At 57.3% G+C, this 22,789-nt stretch overlaps 2 protein-coding genes across 4 annotated transcripts in view; both read left to right on the top strand.

The window, feature by feature from the left end:
* TMEM63B (transmembrane protein 63B) overlaps positions 1-3,194 on the top strand; it is a 60,357-nt gene extending 57,163 nt beyond the window's left edge. Inside the window, exon 24 of one of the 2 annotated variants that reach the window (XM_067293216.1) lies at positions 481-3,194. In XM_067293216.1, coding sequence (XP_067149317.1) covers positions 481-645 — 165 coding nt within the window. In that variant the 3' untranslated portion in view covers positions 646-3,194. Of the gene's footprint in view, positions 1-477 lie in introns of both variants that reach the window. The other variant, XM_067293217.1, reaches the window with a different exon arrangement.
* A 3,067-nt stretch (positions 3,195-6,261) lies between these two features.
* Positions 6,262-22,789, top strand: CAPN11 (calpain 11). 2 transcript variants are annotated; one of them, XM_067293218.1, is made up of 22 exons: positions 6,262-6,404; positions 10,884-11,166; positions 11,580-11,649; positions 13,413-13,531; positions 13,711-13,844; positions 14,023-14,191; positions 15,104-15,187; positions 15,274-15,359; positions 15,593-15,667; positions 16,605-16,765; positions 16,867-17,036; positions 17,275-17,286; positions 17,787-17,998; positions 18,187-18,226; positions 18,452-18,517; positions 18,992-19,049; positions 19,131-19,195; positions 20,132-20,200; positions 20,313-20,391; positions 20,822-20,938; positions 21,013-21,071; positions 21,312-22,789. In XM_067293218.1, the coding sequence occupies exons 2-22, from the start codon at positions 10,921-10,923 to the stop codon at positions 21,336-21,338; spliced, it is 2,118 nt and encodes a 705-aa protein (XP_067149319.1). In that variant the 5' UTR covers positions 6,262-6,404; positions 10,884-10,920; the 3' UTR covers positions 21,339-22,789. The 2 variants fall into 2 exon arrangements, with proteins under 2 accessions (XP_067149319.1, XP_067149320.1); XM_067293219.1 differs by lacking the exon at positions 17,275-17,286 and having other exon boundaries at positions 6,263-6,404.

Genomic DNA, 22,789 nt, shown 5'->3' with positions numbered 1-22,789 from the left:
CAGAGCCAAGGCAGAGAGTTTGTATTGCAGCTCCTGCATCCACCAGGCATCTTCCCTGTGCCCAGGAGTCCTGAACAGAGGAGGAGGGGGAGTTTCTGCTCTGGGTAGCTCAACACAGGCATGGGTATCTGTGAGCCCAACACAGTACTTAGAGATGTTCGAGGATTAAATGCAGAGATTAGGTAAAGTGGAGCCTCCCGCTCTCCAGGGAGAGCTGGGCTCTGATGTGCATATGTAATCTAGGCTCCTTCCCAGCATGACCCCCTTCCCCCCACCCTGGGTCTCCTATGCAGTCTGGGGGAGCCGTTCCTTGCCTTCCCAGCTTGTCCCTGTATTCAGCCTCCCAACTACATGGTGCTTCACCCCATTGTGCTTTGCTGCCCTGAATCCCACAGGGGCTGTGAGAAGCTCCTGGAGCTCACTTGTGTTTCTGCTCTCCCCGCCCCAACCCCTCACCCTTGTTTTATGTGGCCCTAGCAGAAGTACATTGCCCAAGTGCTGCAGGACTCCTCACCGGAGGGCGAAGCAACCGAGTCCGAGGAGCAGGGGTCTCAGGACGAAGAGCTCATCAACACGGATGGCATGAATGACACAGATTTCCAGTCGTGTGAGGACAGCCTGATAGAGAACGAGATCCACCAGTAGGGACCTCAAAGGGAGGGAGGGGAAGGAGTCCCAGGCACCGGGCAGGCTGCCGCACACGGAGACAGAGAGAGAAAAATTGAATGAAGCGAGCAGGCAGGGAGGGTGCCAGCCGCTGCCATTGCCCACCCCCCAGGGCCACTACCTTCAGCGAGGGCAGGGGCACTGAGGCTCTCCATTTCCCTGCCTCCACCTCTGCCACTGCTCCCTCAGGTGCCCGGCTGGGCAGCTGTGAGGGGCATGCTCATTACTAGCCACCTTCTTTAACACATATCCAGACTGCACAACCCCAGGGGCTGGGGAGGAAGGTGACTTTGACCCTGCTGAGCTTCTTTTGTGAACCAGGAGGACCCAAGGAGAGCAGGAAAATTAGGTGCTTTGTGGGGACAGGGTGAGCGTTGAGGGCAGGGGGGACCTTCAAGCACCATTGGGACTCTAGGGAGGGCCCCTTTGTCCTCCATCCTCCTGACAAGAAACAGGAACACTAATGACTTATTAGATTTACTGGAAGGCAACAAACACAACGCTTTAAACATCATATTGGGAGTCCCTATTAGTGAAGGGTGGGGAAGGGGGATGGCTTTGAGCCACCAGGGAGCTGTTGTGTCTGTGCAGAGCTTCCCTCCCTTTTCTCCATGGCCACGTGTGCCCTTGCTCAGCCTGTGGCCATCCCCTGCACCCACCTCCCATGCCCCCACCACCTACACACAGGGAGGGTTATAGCCTAGCCCTGGGGGGGGAGCTGGTGTCACCCACCAAAAGCCCTGCAGGGCTGGTGAGGGCTGGAGCGCTGGGCTGAGCGGCTGGGCAGCCCCATGCAGGGTGAGGGGTGCCAAGGGCAGTTCTTGCAGCTAGGAGGAGGTGTGGGCAGCCTCTCTCCCAGATGATGCCCCCTGCCCCTCCCGAGGCTTACAGTCAGGGGCATGCCGCATCCTTTTAAGTGGCATTTTTTTGCACATTTTGCTCCCCTTTCAAACAAAAATCAACCTGACCCCCCCATGCTACCCCAGCTCCCCGTACTGCCCTGTGTCTGCACAGCCACACTGGGCACAGAGAGGGCTGGGTTGGGGAGGGGTCTCCTGGGTGCTATGGAGAGGGGAGAAGGGGCCTGGACCACAGAGCCCCCAGCACATGCGGAGTCGGCATTGCCTGGTTGACACTGGGCCGCTGCCTTCCCCGCACCTACGGGTCTCGGCTCGACGCGGTAGGCGGTCAGAGAGGGAGGGAGCCCTCTCCCACTAAGCCCACCATTTTCATGAGGGCGAGGGCCTTATGGGCCTGTGCTGGCTTTATTTATATGCTTCACCCCCTGTGGGCTGGACATGGGTTTGCCTGGCATCCCCCAACCTGAGAGGGGGAAGCCATTCCTTCCCAGTCTCTGCCCTTGCTGCCCTCCCTGGTGATGGCCATGTCTCGAAGGCAGGGAGGGGACAGGAAGGATGCAAGAGGGGCCCTGGGCCAGGGGCAGGTCTAAGGCCCAAGACCTGCACATGGGAGCAGGCAGGAGATGTAGACTGGAGCCCCTGGTGCATGCGGGGAGATTTGACCCTATTTGAAGGTTTCTTGTGAGGACGTTTCTGGTCAGGATCATTTGCCCTCAGCTGCTTCCTCCCTTCCCCTTGTGTAAAATGTAAAGGAAAACATAGATCTCCCTGCTATTGAGCTGTATTTATTTCCCTGAATCCCCTGCCACCATCTTGTTTGGTGCTCATTGCTGACACTACCACCTTCCCTGTGCCTGTCTTCTGAGGGCTGCTCTGTCTCCGGCTTGCTGGAGCGGTGCCTGGTGCCCTGCAGGGTCTCCTGGGGCTGGGGGGAAGGGGACAGTCATTTAACATTTTATTCACCATTTCTGGCCCTGGAGCTCAAAGCACTTTATAGACCCAAATGACCGAAGATTCAGCCCTTCCAGCTCTGCTCTGGGGAAGGGCAGTCACAACCGATTGCTTCTTTTCTCCCCCTTCCCCCTGTTAGAGGAGGGGATCCTGAGGCACAGAGCAGGCACAGGGCTTGTCCCATGTCACACAGCTCCAGGAAGGGTGTAGCTGACTTTTCCATACACCTCTCTAATAGGAATTCCAGGCCCAGAGGAACTAGGGGGCAGAGGGGAAGAGACATGGGTCTCAGAGGCAGGGAGAGGGCAGGCTGTGGCTGGCCCCGAGTAGCCAGACTGGGACTGAAAAACGTGTAGGGTGCAGAGAGGCACATTGATTGTCACTCATCCCCTCCTGGGACGGGCTAGAAATGAAATCAGCATGCAGGATGAGAGCTCCCAGCACGGTCCCAGGCTGGAGCGGGGAGGATGTTGATCCTGCTTCCATATTCCTACACCCATCTAGCACCCTTCTCTCCCCACCCCGGTATGGCAGGCTGGCTGGGATGGCTCCAGTCTCTGTACACGCGGTTGTGGCCCCAGGGCTGCGCCTGTGGCTGTCGGGGCGGTGGCCAGGCTCTGCCCATGGAGACCTGCACTCTGATTGGCACTGTCTGTGTAGAGATGTGTATAATACCCTGTATATATTTGTGTACAAAAGAAAAAAGGAAAAAAAGGAGCTGTTGTTCTTGTGGTCTTTCTTTGTGGAGCGGGGTGGAGTTGGGACCTGAGAGGAGAGACCTTGGCTGCAGCTAGGATTCAGAAGCGTGCATGGTTCAGAGGGAAAAATGGGGGTTTGTGCAGTGTGTTAACCCTTTTCCTCAGCCCCCACTACCCACCTCAGTAGTATCTCTGCACACAGGGCAAGTGTCAGCAGCAGCACATGTGGCAGCTCATGATATCTCCGGTCAGGAACCTGTCTCCTGGCTTGGTGTGGGTGGATGGGCGGCTGAAGGCTTTGCGAAGGGTGCCAGGCCCCTGGAGTGCAGCAGAGCTGGGAATGCTCTCTGCTGTGTGATGCTCCCTGTAGCTTAGCAGTCTCCTAAGCCCACCAGAGTGCCCTAGGCACGCAGCAGCTGGATGGACTCAGGCTGCTCAGTGCTGCTGTTAAACATAGGCTGAAGCATGGGTGTTTCCCAGCCAGTTGGTACCCTGGCCTTTGGCTAAGCAGAGTCACTACATATGTGTGCCTTTGTTTGCTTGGCCTGTCACAGTGGTGGGGAAGTGAGGTGTAGGGTAGGCCTCTGTGAGGATGACAGACCGGTGACCCCAGCCAGCCTGGTTGCACCTCACGTTGCTCAGGCACAGCTGCATTCAATGGCCTCATGCACCAGAGCCCTGTTTTGAGTGGAGGCAGGCAGCATCCCTGCCACCTGGCTTCCACAGAGCTTAGGTTTGTGTGTGGGACCAGCATGCTCCTCCACAAGCTTGGTGCAGGGTGAACACAGGGCAAAAGGCACTCCCTGGCGGCCTGCAGTCAAAAAACAAGGAAGAGGTGACACCTGGGTGCAGACACAAAGAACAGTAAGACCAAAACAGGAGGTACATTACCTGCTGTCAGGTTCCTGTAGGCATCACTACAAAAGAAAGCTTGAAAAGAAGAGAACGAGGAAATTGTGCAGGTATTCGCAGGAAATTACACCCAAGAACAAGGGGCAGAACATGAGACAGCCTGTGTGAAAAGGTTACACGGGAGCTGTTTCGAACCCCATGAGAACCAGCTATCTAAGGGGCCTTGCAATGCAAGGGACAGCAGTGTACCAGCCTTTTGGCTGATATTACGGTGCAGTGGCCCCCTCCAGCACACCAGAGCATGGTAGCACATGGCCTTATTCCACCTGTACCAGCTGGAGTGGGTGGGCAGCACCAGCTGTTTGCAGCTGGTTCTCCTGAGAGCCCTTGGCAGTGCAGACACTTCACCTCAGCCCAAATGTGCCCTGAACTTGTGTGTCTTTCACTCCCTGGAGATGGGGACAGGGACAGGGCAGCTCTGACGGGTCCTGGCCAGAGCTGGAGCTTTCCTTTGTGTGTACAGTGGCACGGCTATGCTTTGTCCGGCTTTGAGTGTCCTGGTTGCCCTTCCCTCAGGCAGCTCCTGACTCTGTGTGCAACTTGGGGCAACCTTGCTTAGCAAGGAGTTTGTCTCTCTTCTCTTGCATCTGTTCCTTGTGCTCTTGTCCAGTTTTCTATTCTTTTGCTGTGTCTCAGCATCATAGGTGGGTACGGTGCTGTTTCAGCCTCTCCCCCAAGGCTCAAACTAGCCAAGGATTGCGTTCCCTTTCCTCCCCCTCTGCCCCACAAACTACCAGCGTAAACATTAGTCTGGGAGAGGAGTGGTGCAGAGCCCCTCGGTTCAGCCCAGCCCCATACCAGCTGTTGGGTCATGTCCCTTCCAGCCATGTTGTGGGCAGGGGATTGTTCATAATGGAGGCACTGGGAGACAAGATACTACTTCACCAGCATTGGGCCAGGACTGGTGGAAACTCTACTCTGGTTCATATGCCCTTGGTTGGGCAGAACAACCCAGATAATACCGCACATGCTCTGACAGGGCAATGTGGCATAGTGAGAACGGGACCTGCAAAAGCTGTCCGTGTCCTCCTGGGCCTGGAAGTGCTGGGACAGAAAGCAGGCACTCTCCAAAGGACCCAGCGGGGAGCACATGGATGCCAACTCCCTAAGGTGACGTGATGTGAAGTGTTAGCAGGCTCCTCAGCTGCAACCAGCCACGAGGGGAGGTGAAGGGATCCCCAGGTTGGTGGCACCCGTTGGGATCACCACATCCAACCCCAGCACCGGGACGGCAGCCCTGGGGAAAGACACAGCATTCTTCCTGGGGCTGGGGCAGGTGGGGGGCTGGGCTGTGGTGGGCTGCGTTGAACTAGTCTGAGCTGAGCTGTGCTGGTCGGTGCTGGGCCATGCCGTGAACTGCTGTGCCATGCCGTGCGGTGCCATGCTGAGCCCCGCTGCTGGCCATGCATGCTGGCAGCGGCACCACCCCACATAGGTGTACAGTGAGTCACGGCAAGCAGGCACACATGGGCGGCCCTGTTGTGGGAGGCCCCGTGGCAGTACCACTTGCTCAGGGTGGCTCCTCTGCACCCCAGAGCTAAGGGCAGCTGGCTGGGAGGCCCTCAGGGCTAGCCGTGATGGCCAGGGCTTGCACCAGGACCGCAGGGAGGGCTGGGCTGCCAGTGGCAGGCTGCAGGCACCAGGACTGGGGAAGTTCCCTCTCTTACCCCAGGAGCTGGTGGCTTGCTGCCTCATCATCCACAAACGCCTTCCCTGGGGAAGATGCTCCCCTTCTCCTTCCATCCCCGGCTGTGGCCTCTGCGTGCCCCGAGCCCTTTGCGCGCAGCAAGGGGGCCAAGGCAGGGGTGCCTTTGGCGAGGCTGAGCCAGCACCGCCAGGAGTGCTCCAGCCTCGCCCCGCCTGGGCTGTCTGTACACCCCCAGCGCAGGGTCAGGGGACAATTTTAGGGCGAAGGGACCTCAGGAGGCCCTTCCTGCCCAAGAGCTGCCAGCCGCAGGGCCAGCTGCCAGGTCAGCCCCGGGCTCCGACGCTTCGCCAGCGAGCACAGGGCCAGCGGCGCCCCGCGCCCGCGGGCGGGCAGGCGCGGCCGGGCCCGCGGCACCGCGCAGGCTGCGCCGGCGCCGCCGGGGGCCGCTGCGCGCCGCGGGGGCGCCCCGGGGCAGAGCGGCTTCGCCCGGCCGGCGGGGCGGGGAGCCGCGGGGCCGCGGCCGCTGCGCCTTTAATTCCCCCGCCCTCGCTCAATCCGAGCCGCCCGCACATCCTGCCCGGCCAAACCCCACCTTCCGCGGAGCAGGGCCGAGCCGAGCCGGACCGGGCCGGGCCGGGCCGCGCAGGGCGGCGGCAGCCAGCGCGCACCGTGAGTGACCCCCCCCCCTCCCGGAGACCCCCGCCCGCCTGGCGGCCGCGGGCGATACCCCGGCTCGGCACGGCACGGCTCGGCACGGCACGGCACGGCACGGCACAGTCGGGCCCGCCGCTGCGGCACCGTGTCCGGCGGCGCCGCTGCGGAAGGGCCGCGGGCGGGGCTGGGCCGGGGGCCGGGGCGGCGGCGGCCCCCGGGCGCTGCGCCCCTGCCCTGCGCTGCCCTGCGCTGCCCTGCGCTGCCCTGCGCTGCCCTGCCCTGCCCTGCCCTGCGGCGGGGCCGGCCCGGTGCCTCCCCGGCCGCCGGGGCGCGGCGGGGCGCGGGGACGGGGTGTGCGGTGTCGGGCGGGGGTGCCGCGGGGGCTGCGTAAGGCGCCGGAGGCCTTTGCGCGCTGTGTGGTGTGAGCTGGCCTTGTGAACCGTGCTAGCGGCGGGGTCCAGCCCCCGTTGCCCTTGCTAGTTGCACGGACCTTTTTTCTTTCTCGTCTCTGCTGGATAATGCAGTCGTGGCTGCAGTGGCCGGGAGTCTTCCCAGTCACAGCAGAAAGTAAACTGGGTATCGCAGCAGCCTGTAATGCAGTCTGGAGGGTTGGCAGGGAGTCAAGGCTGGCCTAGATGCTTGGCCAATGTCTGCTGTAGTGGGCTTGTGCTGTGGCAGCCAAGTCAAGTCAAGGGGGTATGGGAAAGCGGAGGGGAGCCCCTGGGCAGTAGGGATCTTCCTCACCTGGTGCCTGGGAAGAGCCTGAGAGTTGCCCATACAACATAAGGAAGAGTTTCTATAAACAGCTTTGACTCCCTCCTGCAAGCTGAGTGTGTGCTGGGGTGTGCTGGAGCACTGCTGGGTCAGGAGTCCAGCAGGATGGAGCAGGCTGTCTCAGCAGCACCAGGCTCTGCCTGCCTGGCCACGCTGCTGGCACTGAGGAAGGGAGTGATGTCAGGTGGCAGAGACAGGAGATCCCCAGAGCAGTCACTGCATTGAGAAGTTGTGGTGTTTGGAGATGAGCAAGCCATCAGGGTCCTGTGTTGCCTTCACCAGCGCTGGGCCAGGACTGGTGGAAGCTCCACTCTGGTCCATTATACCCTGCCCTGATCTCTGGTCTCTGAGTGCAGCTGTTGACCTGGAGGTCTGCAGAGATTTTGGATGGGCCTCAGGGTTGATGCTGTACAGGAGACCCCAGTTTTTCTGTATGCCCTAAGGTGTGCCAGGTATCATGGCCTTGTGGGGACCAACGTGTCTTTCTGATCCAATCTAGGGATCAAAGATGTCTGATGCTAGAAAGCATCATATCATGGTTGGATGCTGCCTGGCTTGGAAAGGTGGCATGGGCTATCCTGGAGGGCTAATGGGCTTGTTTTTTCTCTGAGTTGCTGTGTAACTTTTCCTCCCACTTAGAGGACCTACTGTGTCTGTCAGCATCAGCATGGGAAAGGCCTCTCCAGTGACTTATTCTCACCCTGCTTGTTTAAGAACTAGTCTGGTCCCTGTCCCAGCCTCGGGTCTGAAATGCTCCTTCTGCGCTTGCGTGACCTCGGTCTGCCACCGTTCTTTATTTTTCTGTCTGTGGAGAGCACAGCCTTCCAGAGTATTTTGAGTAACAGGGCTAAGAATAACTTGCATGGTGCCCCTGTCCCAGCTGCACAGAGCTCAGCATGTCCAAGGCCTCGTCTAGTCCCTGGGGGCAGGGCAGAGAGGCCGAGGGGGGACCACTGATCCCTTCATGGGGGCAGATGTGGGTGAGGAAAATACAAGTGAACAGAGAGGCCTGAAGACAGGTTGGGAGAGGCTGCAGGCAGCCTGCAGGTTGCAGGGAGGGAGAGTTTCCATATCCTCTGGCAGGTTGTGGTGTGTGAGTTAACTTTGCAGATGTAACTGCTTTGCCTAGGGGGAAGGAGAGGAGAGGAGAGGTGATGCCAGCAATTTTGGTGCTGAGAGTTAGGGAGTAACTGAGAGGTGGGTGCTGGTTACTTGTGCATCCTCAAGACCTCAGGCGTTGAGCCCTCTGGAGAGGGAGCTGGTGAGGGATGCTCCTGCAGTGTTAAACCCTGACACTCATGCCCTCCAGCGCAGCGGTGAGCCCTGGCAGGGTCCATGGCCTAGGTGGATTGATGCCAAGCCAAGGTTTTGCTGGAGGTGGGACCAGATACAAGGCGTTCTCCATGCCCCAGGGATGCTGCTCAGCCTGGGATTAGCACATCCTGCCAAGCACACCTGCAGCCATATCTGGGCCTGCCAGAGCACGGCAAGGCAGGAAGCTGAGGAAGTCGTGAGGCAGGAGCTGAAGGCTGTGTGGATGGCTGTGTTTGGGATACCTCCTCCCACAGTCCTGCTGAGCTCTGCCTAGCCATTCAGATGGGAGGAAGTATCCCACCAGCTCTCTGGGAAAGACAGTCCTCACCGCTGGGAGAGTGAGAGGCTGTAGGGGTCTTGGGTGCAAAATGGAGCCAAACTGGAAGTCGGAGGGAGGAGATGATGTGGGATGCTCAGAGTGGTGGCTTCTGGGGCAGGCATGGGATTGGGGCTGTCCGTAGAGGGAAGAAGAGGGGTGATACCACCTTGGAGAAAGGCAATGGGTTTAGGGCATCCCAGAGCAGAAGGAGCAATGGGAAAGAGTGGATTCTCCCCCAGAAAAGCTTCTGGGTAGTTCCTTGGATTAGGAACCCTGCTTTCCCACCTTATACCCCACCAATAGCAAAGCACATGCCAAGAGCTTGCACCCCTTTCAGTGTTGCCTGCCATCCCCTAATTATCACAGTACTTCCAGGTTAAGGAGAGATACCCCTTCAGAGCCAGGTTGTACCCTGCTGTGCTGGGAAGGAGTGTTGGGAAGGTTAGCCCTGCTGTGCGTGAGGTGGAGCTGAGATACCTTGGGGTAGGGGGGACAAGGTAAGCCACAACTCCAGTGGGCCCATGGTGATGGCACCTGCTTCACAGGCCTTGGGTGTCAGTGCTAGCCCTTGGCACTGTGGGTTGCCAAGCGGGGCTGAATGTAGCTGGGAGCAGTGTTAGGGCTTGCCTTGCTGAGTGGGTGGAGCAGGGCAGGGCCATAGGGCCAGACGTGTAGGAGAGCTGCGTCATGCCGGTTTGGAGGGCCCGGGTGTAAGCTGCTGCTGGTTAAACCCACCAGGAGGAAGGGACACTGCAGGACCTTTGCTGGGACAAGACTTTGCCAGGACGAGAGGCTGGAGCAGCGGGGAGGCCTGGTGGGGTTTGGCCTGCCCTGGTCTCCTGGGCCAGGTGTGCTCCTCACACCGCAGCACCCTGCTGCCCTCCTGTCCTCTTTGCAGGACAGCCTCTGTCCCTCTGGTCCAGCCAAGGACGGTGGGGGTGCCTGAGGAGACAGGCAAATGTCTCGGGAGGCTCCTCGTTGGTGCCTGTTGTGCGTGGGGAGCGCTGCCCAGCGCGGGACACGGCTTCCCAGAAGCCCGCTCGCGGTGAGCGATGCTTGAGTCACCCTGCGCTCTGGGGAAGGGCTGTCCCGCCTCTTCCTTCCCTCTGCGTGTCCCACAGATAGGCGCTGTCTCTGCCCCCCCCCCCCCCGGGCTCCTCCCTTCCCTTCCCTCGCCTCTATTGACTCAGTGCTCAGGCAGCCGCAGCCTCTCTGAGCGCGAGAGAGGCGCTCCGGGCACAGCACGGCAGCTGCTGACACCTTCCCGGCTGGGATGTGCACGGAGGAGTCACAAACCAGGGCAGGGAGAGTCTGCCCCGTCCAGACAGCCGTGCTGAGGAGATCGGGGTGGGAGCGCCCAAGTCCTACAGGGAATGCCCTGGAGAGGCCCAGATAAGAGATGGGCAGCAGCCAGGAGCACGGCCAGGCTGGCAGCTTGGAGGAGATGCTTCTGGAGGTGGAAAGTGCCTGAAATTCCTCTGTGCTCAGCCATTGTGTGCTGGGGAGCTGGAGAGTACTCTGCAGTGCTGCCGGCAGGCTGCTCCCCATCTCCATCTCCTTCCAGGCTGGGATCAGCGCCACTCTCCTTGTTCAGCTTATGCTAAAGACGGTGGGAACATGACAGGCTGGGTGGGAGACCATGACCTAGTTCTGCGCAGAGAAGCACTGCAGTCTGTGTTGGGGATGGGATACAGGGAGATCCTTGCAGCATGCACGCTCACCCAGGGGTGCTTTTCGTGCTGGTGGCTCAGCTGGGCTCTGCTCGCGCTGCCTCGGAGCAATGCTGATGGAGGAGGTTCCATTGTGGAGGAGATGGGAAACTGGGTCTCCCCCACTTCCTCAAAGGAGCAGCTGCATGCAGCGGTCTGGTGCTGTGTGAAACTCTGCCGACTTTCCCCCTGGGGTGTGCTAGCTCTGACCAGCCCTGGGCTCCCTGCCCTGGCTCTGCACCTCTTGCCTTGCCGTGTGCTGCAAACCTCATTCCTGCAGGCGGTTGCTCACGTTTTTTGTTTCTAGGTGCCCTGGACCACCCCTCCCTCTCTATCAGGGGGCCCTGCCTCAGCCTCGTGGTGCCTGTTTCGTTGCAGGGAGTGGAGCTGAAGGAAGTGCTGCTTGTGCCCAGTCATGATGCCCTTCGGGGGAATTGCTGCCCGGCTGCAGAGGGACCGCCTGAAAGCAGAGGGGGTTGGCCAGCACCATAATGCCATCAAGTACCTCAACCAGGACTATGAGGCCCTCAAGCAGGAGTGTCTTGAGAGTGGTACCCTCTTTAGGGACCCCCAGTTCCCTGCTTCTCCCTCTGCCCTTGGCTTCAAGGAGTTGGGGCCGCACTCCAGCAAGACGCGGGGGGTGGAATGGAAGCGTCCTTCAGTAAGTATCAGGCTTGCTTCTCCTCGGGTTGGGCTGGTGGCCCTCATCTGCAATATCTGCACTAACATGGTTTGCCAAGCTGCAGCTTGGCACTGGCCTGCTGGTCACCACGCTCCAAATCTCTCAAGTGCTTCATAACCTCCTTTCCCAAGGGATTAGGGCAATGCTTAGTGAGTGTTGGCTCAGAAGAATATTATGTCTAGCAAGCCTTTTTTCCTGCTGGGCAGCAGACCTTGGGCTTTGGAATGGGTGGGCTATGTCATTGCTTCTAGACAGCATGGCGTGGATGTGTTGCCTTCAGCAACTGGGGCTTTTGAGGGTGTGTAACCCAGGGTACCACTGGTGCCAGCCCTGCAGAAGCACAGGCCCTGCTAGATCCATCACTAGCATCCAGTTTTCTCTTCCTCCTGCAGGAATTAGTGGATGACCCTCAGTTCATCGTTGGTGGTGCAACACGGACAGATATCTGCCAGGGGGCTCTGGGTAAGTGCTGGAGATCTGTCCCCAGCCCTTGGTCTAGAGAACAGCAGCTGCATAGGGTTGACATGGTTGGAGAAGAGGTGTTTGTGTAAGGCACATGCTGAGAATGGGCTGGTTTCACAGCACCTTTCCGCAGGCCCATACAGAGCATTTTCATTTCAGCCTGTGCACCCTCATCTCTGTACCCAAGACTCCCCTCCTGTTTAGTACTGTGGTAACTGTGGAAGGTGGGGGATGCTTTGTGGCTTCTGCTGGCGCCAGGTTAGGAGCCCGTGAGCATGGGTTGATGGATGTACAGCCTGACTGTGCTAAGATCAGGGGAGATGCTGGGTGGATCTGTTCCTGACACACTGACAACAACGCCAGGAGCTGCTCCAAGCAGCTCTCTCCCTTCATAGATAGTGAGAGATGACAGTGGGGAGTAACAAACTGAGGTGGGGAGGTGCTAGTCATGACAAAGTGCTTGCAAAGCAGCACTGTGTGGCAGAAGAGAATTGAAAGGAGAGCTACGTAGTACAAATAGTGATTCCTCCTCTTTCCAGGAGTGACCCCCAAGCCTGGGGGCAGCAAAGGTACTGAGACAGGGAGATGTTCCTGATCCAGATCAAGTTGGGCACTTTGTGAATATCAGGCACCTTAGCATAGCTCACCAGTTTCAGGACTGACAACATTTAATGCATCCAGGTTATTTAAACAAACTTGAGGCAGTAGCTGGAGCAAGTAATGGCACAGAGCACTGTGGTGTTTTTTAATTGGTCATTAAGAGGCCAAAGCCAGAAATGCCATTTTGTCAAACCACAGCACAGGTTATCCAGGCTAGAGGCTAAAGTATGACAGGTTTTAAAGGCAAAAGAGAAAGGGGAGCCAGGGTAAAGAATTTAAAGAGCAGTACTGGCCTAAAGCAGCGCTTGTGGTTAAGAGCACTTGGAAGGAAATATGCAGTGTTACTTCTTGCATCCTGAGAAGTTGGAGCGGCAGTGTTTTAAGCCTCTTGCTCAGTGACTGAAAACAAGGAAGAAAAAAAAAATTTTTTTCTTTAAATGCAAAGTGCAGTTGCACTGCAGAACTTGCTGTCCCAAGATGATGGGCGTGGAGGGCAGCTCTACAAATGAGACCCAAGATGGTCTTGATAAATGACTGCAGAAAGGAGCTGTTGATGCTGACCATATATGATGGTCCAGAGACAGGCTGCAGATCAGGGGGGTCATTCCCTGCATGCCTTGATCTAATTCTTCTCTCTGAGCACCTGCTATTACTCTAGGTAGGCTAGGAGTGAGGGGTGTTGGCAACGCTGGATGTGGGGCAGGGGTGTGGGATGGTAATGGAGACCCCAGAGAGGTTCAAGACCAAAACAGCAAGATGGGCACAGCTGAGGGGCAGCATGGAGGGATGCTGGCAGCGTGCCAGGTCAGGAGAGTGCCCGCAGAGCTGGTATGTGGGCTCCCTGCCAGCGTTCCCAGGGGCTTGGCGTCCCCAGAGACCCCACGGGACATGCTTGGGAAGTGGGTGCTGCCTGACCTTAGCAGGCTGAACAAGCCCAGCTCCCTGAGCCTCCTCTCACAGGGCACGCACCTCTCACCAGCTTGATATCCTTCTGCTGGACCTTTTCCAGTTTCCCCATGCACTTATTGAACTCAGGGGCCCCAAACTGGTGTGCTGCTGGCCCATACATGGCCTGGCATCACTGTTGCCCCCCCCAACTACGGAGGTGGCAGTGAGCTGGCATGGCAGCACATGCCTCTCACTGGCTCCTTCTCCTTCCCTAGGCGACTGCTGGTTGCTGGCTGCCATTGGCTCCCTCACGCTCAATGAGGAACTCCTGCACCGCGTGGTGCCCCACGGGCAGAGCTTTCAGGAGGATTATGCTGGCATCTTCCACTTCCAGGTAGGCTGGGAGCTCCTGGCCCTCCGCAGTGGGACTTTGCCAGCCCGGGGGTGGGCTGGGAGCAGGATGGGCTGTCCTACAGGCTATGGTCTGAGCACATCCCTCTGGGGTAGGGTTATCCAGGGAGCGTGGTGCTGCCCAGCGTACCTCTGGACCACTCACCCCACTTTCCTCCCCAGATCTGGCAGTTTGGCGAGTGGGTGGACGTGGTGGTTGATGACCAGCTGCCCACCAAGGATGGGGAGCTCCTGTTTGTGCATTCAGCAGAGTGCACAGAGTTCTGGAGTGCTCTGCTGGAGAAGGCCTATGCCAAGTGAGTCCTGCTGCAGTGGGCATGAGGATGGATGGGTGCCTTGCTGGTGGGGGGAGACAGGAGTGTGGCGGGGAGGTCTCTTCTCTCCCTGGCCCTGGTTTTGCAGGGTGCCTGGGAAGCAGCAGTGTGGGGTGTCCCTGTCACCTTGCATACCCCTCTTGTACCCTCTGGTGCTCAGGCTGAATGGCTGCTACGAGTCACTCTCCGGGGGCAGCACCACTGAGGGCTTTGAGGACTTCACCGGTGGTGTGGCAGAGATGTATGACCTCAAACGGCCGCCACGCAACATGGGCCACATCATCCGCAAGGCACTGGAGAGGGGGTCCCTGCTGGGCTGCTCCATTGATGTAAGTGATGCACTGCTCCTCAAAGAGGAGCACTCTCCTCCAGTAATGGCCAAGGCGAGGCCTCACAACTTTCCTCCGGGATGCCAAAATCCTGTGCTGGCAGTCCCTTAGCTGTGATACTAGGCAGGAGGTTACTTCTTCCCCATCGTGTTGGGGCATCCTTTTCAGAGCAAGCATGACAAGCCAGTGGGCACAACGTAAGGGGCTACAGTTTAGCTGCTAAAAAGGTCTCATTTTGGTGTAGTTGGAAATGTTCAATAGTCTGGAGTTGAGATGGGTGAGGCTCAGCCTACCACTCTGGCCATGTCTTGTGTCAACATCTGCAAATTAGCTACTCTTGCATTTTCCATCCACTCCCTTTCCATCCGCAAGCAATGCAGTGCGTTGTCCCCATCACCACTGCTGGTGGTACCCCTTGGATTTGCAAATCTGTGTGGGACCAAATGCAATCCAGCCACGTTTAGCAGCTTGCCAGGATCTAAGGTCTGCTGCCAGTATTATATGCATGGCTGGAGTCTACACATTTTCTACAAGAGACTGTTGCTTACAGCAATCTCTGTGCACCACCATGATCCATTGGGTAACACGTTCTGGGATTTGTAGCTTGCATGGACAATATTTCTGTGTTGCTGATGACAGCACTGTGTTTTGGGAAGCACAAAATCCTTTTCATGTTTTTCTGAAGTTTGGGACATTCCCTGATGGCTCTCTGGGCCCTCCAGCAGGGAGTCTGTCTTTAAATTGTCCTCATCCAACAGCCTTTGAACACAAGTGGCTGGTACCTGCTCCTTCCCTTTGCTGGAGCATTGCAAAGCAAGGGTGATTCTCTGGACAAAGCCCCTGCTGGGAAGGGGTTGGGATAGGATGACATGAATTAATCTCATTCACTTAAGCTTTACACATTCTCCTCAGATCACAAGTGCCTTTGATATGGAAGCAGTGACCTTCAAGAAGCTGGTGAAGGGCCATGCCTATTCTGTCACAGCCTTCAGAGATGTGAGTTGGCTGCATGGGGCTATGATAGAAATAAAATGGTGTGGCCAGCAGCATGGGTTTAGCATCTTGTATCTGATTTCTGGCAGGTGAACTACCGGGGTCAGCAGGAACAGCTCATCCGCATCAGGAACCCCTGGGGTCAGGTGGAGTGGACCGGAGCCTGGAGCGATGGGTGAGCTCACTATGTGGGACTTCAGTCCTGCTGCTGGCAGGCCAGCTGACATTGTGCACAAAACAAGCAGGCACCTCTTGCATGGCACTGCCAACAGGTAGTTCATAGCATGCAGTGCCCTTTGCATTGGAGAGGGGGTCCATTGAGGGCCATCTGTGAAGTGCATAGCGCTGGGAATGTCTCAGTTTACCTTAAGAAGTCCTTGTCTAATTGTCTCCCTCCTGCTGTGCCAGTTCCTCTGAGTGGGACAACATTGACCCCAGTGACAGAGAAGAACTGCAGTTGAAGATGGAGGATGGAGAGTTCTGGTGAGTGCTGGAGAGAAGTGCTCCTGTTTTTCAGCGTCCACCTTGGAAAAAAGCAGAGGAGCCGGGGGAGACTCTGCAGTCCAACTTCTCCTGAAACCTACGACCTGTCTTTATTAGCTGCATTTCTGTTACTGGAGAGCCTGTTAACTTTTTTCTTATCTGATCTAGTTAATAATTTCCTTTCCCTCAAGGAAATTCAGGACAACTAAATCCAAATTAATGCCTAGGAAGGACAAACATCCCTTATGCCACAAACCCAGCAGTGGGCTCTAAATGAGCTATTACTGCTCAGAGTAAAAGATCTTGGTCTCACTTAATTCTCCAAAAATGTTGCCTCTGTGTTTTGTGGTAGTCACAAGGGGAAGCTGAACTCTGGGAAAGGGGCTGGAAGTGCAGAGTGAATAGGAAGGAGTTGCTTAGTACTTCTTAAGCCACAAGAACAAAGGGGTCCCCAGTGGAAATATCAAGCAACCAGCTTAGGCAAACATTGAAAGTCTGATGTGGGACACTGTGCTGCAGGATTTTTTTGGAAAGTCAAAGAGTAACTGTGTTCAGAAAGAGTGGTCTGGCAGGAGGGATGGTCATCTCCCAGTGTGTGCAGTGGCTGTATGCCCAGCCTTAATGGAAGGAGATAGGCAGGGAGCTTGCATCTCTGCAGGGACTGTTGTCCCTGCTCTGCCCTCTTTCCTTTCAAATTAATGCATCTCTTCCTTTCTGAGAAGGAGAGCCAGAGAGCCAGCCCCTGGAGGTGAAGGGGCTGGACAGAGGCTGTTCCTGAAAGGGCATCTGAGTCCCCTGAGAAAGGAGCCTGGGGTAGTTCCCCTCTCCTTTTTTCACCTAATAAAAGTACCAGTTGCTGAGTTCAGAGCTTCTTGCTTTCCTCCTCCCTCCCTCCCCAGCTGTGCTCTGGCCTTAGCCCCTGCTCTGCCTCCTGCAGGATGTCTTTCCGAGACTTCATGAGAGAGTTCTCCAGGCTGGAGATCTGTAACCTAACCCCCGACGCTCTCACCAAGGATGAGCTGAGCAAGTGGCACACACAGGTGTTTGAAGGCACATGGCGCCGGGGGAGCACGGCCGGGGGCTGCAGGAATCACCCAGGTACCTCTCCCTCCCACACCTTTGCTCCCAGGTGAGCAGCCACACAGCTCGGCAGGGAATGAGCCAGGTGTCTCATCCGCGTGTCCCTCCTTCCCTCCCAGCCACATTCTGGATCAACCCCCAGTTTAAGATCAAGCTCCTGGAAGAGGATGACGACCCTGGGGATGACGAGGTAGCCTGCAGCTTCCTAGTGGCCCTGATGCAGAAGCATCGGCGGAGGGAGCGGCGGGTGGGCGGCGACATGCACACCATCGGCTTCGCTGTCTACGAGGTAACCCCCCACCCTGTTGCTGCTTCCTTGGGACCAGCTTAGCCCTGCCAGTCCCTCATGGGACTGGCACCATGATTCTCAAGGACACCTTTCTCTTCTACTTTAGCCAGACTGTGGGTTAAAGTCCCCCCCCTTCCCCCCACCAAATCCTTGCCCCCCACCCCGTGCTCCCTGCTGCTGTAAGAGATAATACACAGGAATGGGGGGTTCTGATTTCCCTCTTCTCTCCTCTCTGCAGGTCCCTGAAGAGGTATGTCCTGAGCCACTGGACTTTACTGCCTCTTGGAGAGGAGCACAGAAGTGGGCAGGAAGGGGTTGATGCACACAAACATGCATGCATACCCCCTGGCATGGGAGTTTCCATTGCCCTGGCAGTGGCTGGGTGCTAAAGGGTGCTGGGCACCCTTGTGCCAGGAGGATGAGTCACACCAGGCAGGACCTCAAGGGGCTCTCTGCTCTCTGCAGAGCAGCTGCTGGGCTGGGGGGCAGCAGGACCGTGCCTCCATACCAGCTCAGTGTGCTGCGTGGGTGAGGCTGGGCCACAGTGTGCCGGTGCTGCTGGGCTGCCACCTTGCTCCATGGCGTGGAGCCAAGTTGGGCTGACCCATTACAGCAGGAGCTGCTGAGTTGACTGGCTGGGGCAGGGCATGTTCTGCCCCATTGGGCAGGTTTTGGTCACCCTGCTCCCTGCAGATCCCCCTCTGTGGCTGCTGGCTGGGCCATTGTCCATGGGTGCATTTGCCCCCCCAGGCTCAGGGCTGTCAGAACGTGCACATGAAGAAGGACTTCTTCCTGCGAAACCAGTCACGGGCACGATCTGAGACCTTCATCAACCTGCGGGAGGTGAGCAACCAGATCCGGCTGCCTCCCGGAGAGTACATCGTTGTGCCCTCCACCTTTGAGCCACACAAGGAGGCCGACTTCGTCTTGCGGGTCTTCACCGAGAAGCAGTCAGACACAGCGTGAGTCCCTTCCTCAAAGCCTGCTGCTGCATCTCAGCCCCTGGCCTGGCCAGGGGGACATCACAGCACAGGCCAGCCTGCCTGGGCAAGGGGGACCCTTGAGCTGTGGGAGACTCCTCCTCTGCAGGCAGCCTGCTGGCTGGGGACCTACCACCCTCTCATCACTGTTTCCCCCTTTGTGCCCCCAGGGAGCTGGATGAGGAGATCTCAGCAGATCTGGGAGATGAGGTAAGACCCACTATTCTCATTCAGTCAGTGCCAAGGCTCTGGGGCTTGGAGGAGGGGGAAGCTGTAGGCAGAAGCTGGCTGCATGAGTTTGGGCTGTCGCTGTGGCTGGAGATGTCATGGTGATGGGGACATGGAAGGGAACAAAGATGAGTTTGCTGACCCTCAGGGGTAGGGCAGTGCCTAGTTTTGTTTGCTAACCTCCTTTTCTGACTTGTGTCGCTTCAGGAGGAAATTTCTGAAGATGACATAGAGGATGGCTTCAGGAACATGTTCCAGCAGCTGGCAGGGGAGGTGGGTATAGCTGCGGCAAGCTCTGGGAAGCATGGGGAAGGGACAGGACCTCTGGCTGTTAGAGCTGCACAGACTGAGGAGTAGGGGCTTCCCTAAGGCAGGGCTCCTGGAGGCTCTTGGACATCCCAGGGTCTCCTGGTGCCACCTACTTCTTCCCAGCCAGCGAGCTTCTACCTGCCCCAAGCTCACTCAGCCCCAGGGCTGCAGACAAGTAGCTGCAGCTTGGCCCAGCTCCCCCCAGGGGTGGCATGCCTGGAGCAGATTTGGGGAAGGAGAGTCCAGCTGTGGCCTGAACCATTCTGGGCATGCAGGAAACTTCACAGCACCCTGGTATTTTGTGAATAAGGTGGAGGTGTTTGGGCAGCAATGGAGGAAGGGCTGCAAGTGGGATGGAGAGCAGCCCTCCATCCCAGCTGGGAGAGGGAAAAGGGGTGGGTGCAGACAAGGGTACTACTAACTCTGTTCTTGCTGCAGGACATGGAAATCAGTGTCTTTGAGCTCAGGACTATCCTGAACAGAGTCATCGCTAGGCGTAAGTACTGCTCTTTCTCCCTATGGCCCTTGCCTGGTTGACAGGTAGTGTTTTGATGCACACAATCTCCCTCCTCCTTAGACAAAGATCTGAAGACAGATGGATTCAGCCTGGATTCTTGCCGCAATATGGTCAATCTGATGGATGTATCCTCTCAGCACTGTGGGCAAGGGCCAGATTCCCTAGCACTCAACCTTCCGGCAGGGAAACTTTTCTCCGCAGGAGCTGTGGCGGGGTCTTGCCTAGCTCTTCAAGTGGGGGAAGGGAAGGGGTCCTTGCAACTGCCCCACAAGGGCTTCAGGGATGTCTGCTATATGCACGTGCGGATTTAGCCTGTAGCTCTGTGGACCGTCTGGGCTGCAGTAGCTGGTTTCCTGGAAACAGCTGTGAGTTCTCCTGCTTGTTTTGGGCCCTGGCCTGCTCCCTCTCTGCTGCCAGAACCCCAGCCTGGCTGTGCTCATGCTTTCAACCTTCCCCTCTGGACCCGATGCTTCACTTCTCCACGGGCTCACAAACACCAGACAGAGGTCCTGCTTCACCCTAGGATGATAAGCTATAACATCGCGCAGGCTTTGAGGCATTCCTGAAAGGGAAAGAGGGGTGTCCTCTCCCCAAATCCATCTTGACTGATGGTTAAAAATGAGGGGAAAAAACAATTGCAGCAGCAGTCTATGTTCCTGCTTGCATAAGGACATGCAGTTGGAGGCCAGGGTAGAGGGATAGCTCCAGGCCCCTTCTTTAGTCTGGCCCTGCAACATCCTTTTAGCTGCGTGCCAGCCTGCTGTTGCTCTGACAACACTGCAGCAGAGTGCTGTGCAGAGCAGAAGTGCAGCCCTTTCTGGGGAACAGCACAGCAGCTGTTCTAAGCATTGCACTTTCCCTGATGGGTTGCGGGCTCCGATCTTCCTTATGGTGCAGGAAGGAGAGGGGAAGTTAAAAAGGAACTGGCCAGATTGAATGTGGTCTGGCTGAAATGCCCTTTCTCACCCAAGGTGGTTGGGGTCTGATTGCTTTGTCTCAGGACATGCCTTTATTACACCCCTTTTGCTTGCTTGTTTTTTCCTTGATTTGCTGCTCCCCAGAAAGATGGCAGCGCCCGCCTTGGGCTGGTGGAGTTCCAGATCCTGTGGAACAAGATCCGGAGCTGGCTGGTAAGGAGAGTGGGGCACAACACATGGTGCAGTGGGAAACCCTGCAAGGGAATGGCCGGAATGGAGAAAGGAGGAGAGCCTGCCCTTTACATCCTCTGTGATCTTTTTGCAGAACATCTTCCGTCAGCACGACCTGGATAAATCGGGCACCATGAGTTCATATGAAATGCGCATGGCTCTAGAGTCAGCAGGTGGGTGTAGAGAAGGATGAGGCTGGGCTGGGAGTGAAGGAATGGGGCTCCTGCTGTGGGACCCCTGTGGGACCCCCATCCCATGCAGGAGAAGTGCGATACTGGCCTTTGTTGCATGCTTTCAGCCAATCTGTTGTGGTAGGGGGATTAGGGCCCACGTCTGGGCTGGGCTCTCTCCAACCCAGCCATGCTGAATGCTGGCAGCCTTGGGATCGGGGATCCAGGCAAGATGGTCCCAACTTCTGTCCCTCTCCGACCTATAGGGTTTGATCCAGAGCTTAACTGTTCATCTAGCAATGGTCTGTAGCTCTGTGGAGAGCATCCCTTCTTCCTGCTAAGTCTGGGCTCACCACCTCCCCTTGGTTGGGAGCTTTGGGAGTCTCATCCTCCTCTCCTGACTTCCCTGGGTGCTGACTGCTCTGCCTTTCAGGTTTCAAGCTGAACAACAAGCTGCATCAGGTGGTGGTAGCCCGCTATGCAGACTCCAGCATGGGTGTGGACTTCGACAACTTTGTCAGCTGCCTGGTCAAGCTGGAGGCCATGTTCAGTGAGTGCCAGCCCTGGGACAGGGAGGGCAGGGGGAGAAGGGCATATAGCTCAGCTTGCTCTTGTGGCCTGCAGGGTTCTTCCGCAGCATGGACCCCGAAGGCACCGGCACTGCTGTGATGAACATCTCCGAGGTGAGAGCTCAGCCCAGCAGCCCTGGGCCGTGGGTCCAGAGGGTGCGGGGACTTGGGGCTGAGGCACTGGGTCAGGAGGTGGAAAGCCCTCCATCCCCTTGGGTAAGGTAAGGAAAGAACCCATGAAAGATCCAGAGAGATGGGAAAGGAGATTGCTTCAAACTCCATTTCTCTCAGGGGGCTATCGAAATGTTGGGAGTCCAACACCCCTTACTCATACTGTCTCCCTCTCTTTTGCAGTGGCTGTTGCTGACGATGTGCGGCTAAGAGCCACAACAGATCCACTGCAGCTAGGACACCCCGGCGGGCCAGGCCAACTCCAAGTGCCTGCCCTTGGATTCATGGACACAGGATATTCTCCCTCCCCTTGCTCCATCCCATGCTGAGCCACCAGCCCTGCCCTACCTCCCGGCAAGACTCACCCCACCATCTCCTGTGGACCATTTTGCAGGGTCCAAGGCAGACAGGGGCTGCCCTTCTCTTCTTCTGGGCTGTTTTTCCGCTCTTCCCTCTCCTCTCTCCCCACCCCAGAACAGGAGGAGGGCAGGCAGCAGGGGAGTGCCTGTGCATCACTGTACCTGGCTTTATGGCAACCATTGTGGAGGCGAGTGAAGGAGCAGGCTCAAGCGTGGCCCCAGAGCAGGGAGCGGAAGGAGCTGTGGGGAGAAGGCAGGGGGGACGACTCGTGTTGCTTCCTCCTGGCATATGTTACCTTCATGCTGGGAGCATCAACATCTATTACGTTGCTCCAACAGAGGCAGCTGGTCCCTGGGGCACCAGGGTTGGCCTCCTGGGAACGTCCTGGTGGGAGGAGAGTGCGTGCCATAGGGAGGAGGAAGGCCCGTACTCTTTCCACTGCACTCATCACCACCACACGCTTTCTAAAGGGTAACATAACCAAAGCATGGGGTCCTGTGTGGATCAGGACACCAGCAATTTGGTTCCTCCTCCCACAGACTCCTTTTGTGTGGCCTTGAACACATGCCTCCTACCTTATCTTTGCCCTGCAGTAGGGCCAAGCCCATAACTTAAGCACTGAATGTTTGGGGAGTTCTCCCACCACGTGATCGTCTGCCACCCCCTAGCACAGTGCATTGGGTGTCTCTTCCCATGTGGGCACAGGAGTGCCACCACCATAGTGCCACTGCTTTCCCACAGCAGCAGGTTCACTGCACTGAGGCCAGCGCAGGAACTACCGTGGGCACTTGGCCCTGGCCTCCTGCCTTCCTTCCTGCCACTGTGCCTGCTCACGGCTCTCTGCCAGGGCAGGGGCCTGGTGCCACCAGGGAGCTACCTCCCACGGAGCAGAGGGGAGCTCTGCTCAGCAGGAAGGGGTGGGATTGGCTTGAGGGGGGTTTTCTCCTCACAGATGTTCTCATCCTTTTTTACACTACCATCACACACTGCTACACTCCCCTCCTCCTTTGGGCTCCTCTACCCAGCACAGATGGGCCCCTGTGCAAACTGATTTGCACTTCTCCGCACTCCTGCACTCTCTTCACTGTTTTCCTGTGGTAAGGGGGTGGCTCTAGCTTGGCAGTGGGCAAAGGCCCATCCTTTGCCCTATAGATGTAGGCAAGACACTTCCGTTTTCCCCCATGCCCCTGTCGCTGCTGGAAAATGTGCCTGCAGCAATAACCACTCTGCCTTGTTGGCAAAGCTGCTTCCTCTCCATGCTCACTGTGTACTCCAAATAATAAACAGAGATCTGTCGGAAA

Source organism: Apteryx mantelli, chromosome 3 (genome assembly GCF_036417845.1).
Source record: "Apteryx mantelli isolate bAptMan1 chromosome 3, bAptMan1.hap1, whole genome shotgun sequence".
Classification (NCBI taxonomy): Eukaryota; Metazoa; Chordata; class Aves; order Apterygiformes; family Apterygidae; genus Apteryx; species Apteryx mantelli.
The sequence above is the reverse complement of the archived record's forward strand: the minus strand, read 5'-3'. Positions and strand labels throughout refer to the sequence as shown.

Bases quoted from the DNA above. Each gene is read 5' to 3' on its own strand.
- CAPN11 (XM_067293218.1), top strand. From the start codon at position 10,921: ATGATGCCCTTCGGGGGAATTGCTGCCCGGCTGCAGAGGGACCGCCTG. The intron at 19,050-19,130 runs GTAAGTACTGCT...CCTCCTCCTTAG, and splicing joins GAACAGAGTCATCGCTAGGC to ACAAAGATCTGAAGACAGAT. The intron at 20,939-21,012 runs GTGAGTGCCAGC...TGTGGCCTGCAG, and splicing joins CAAGCTGGAGGCCATGTTCA to GGTTCTTCCGCAGCATGGAC.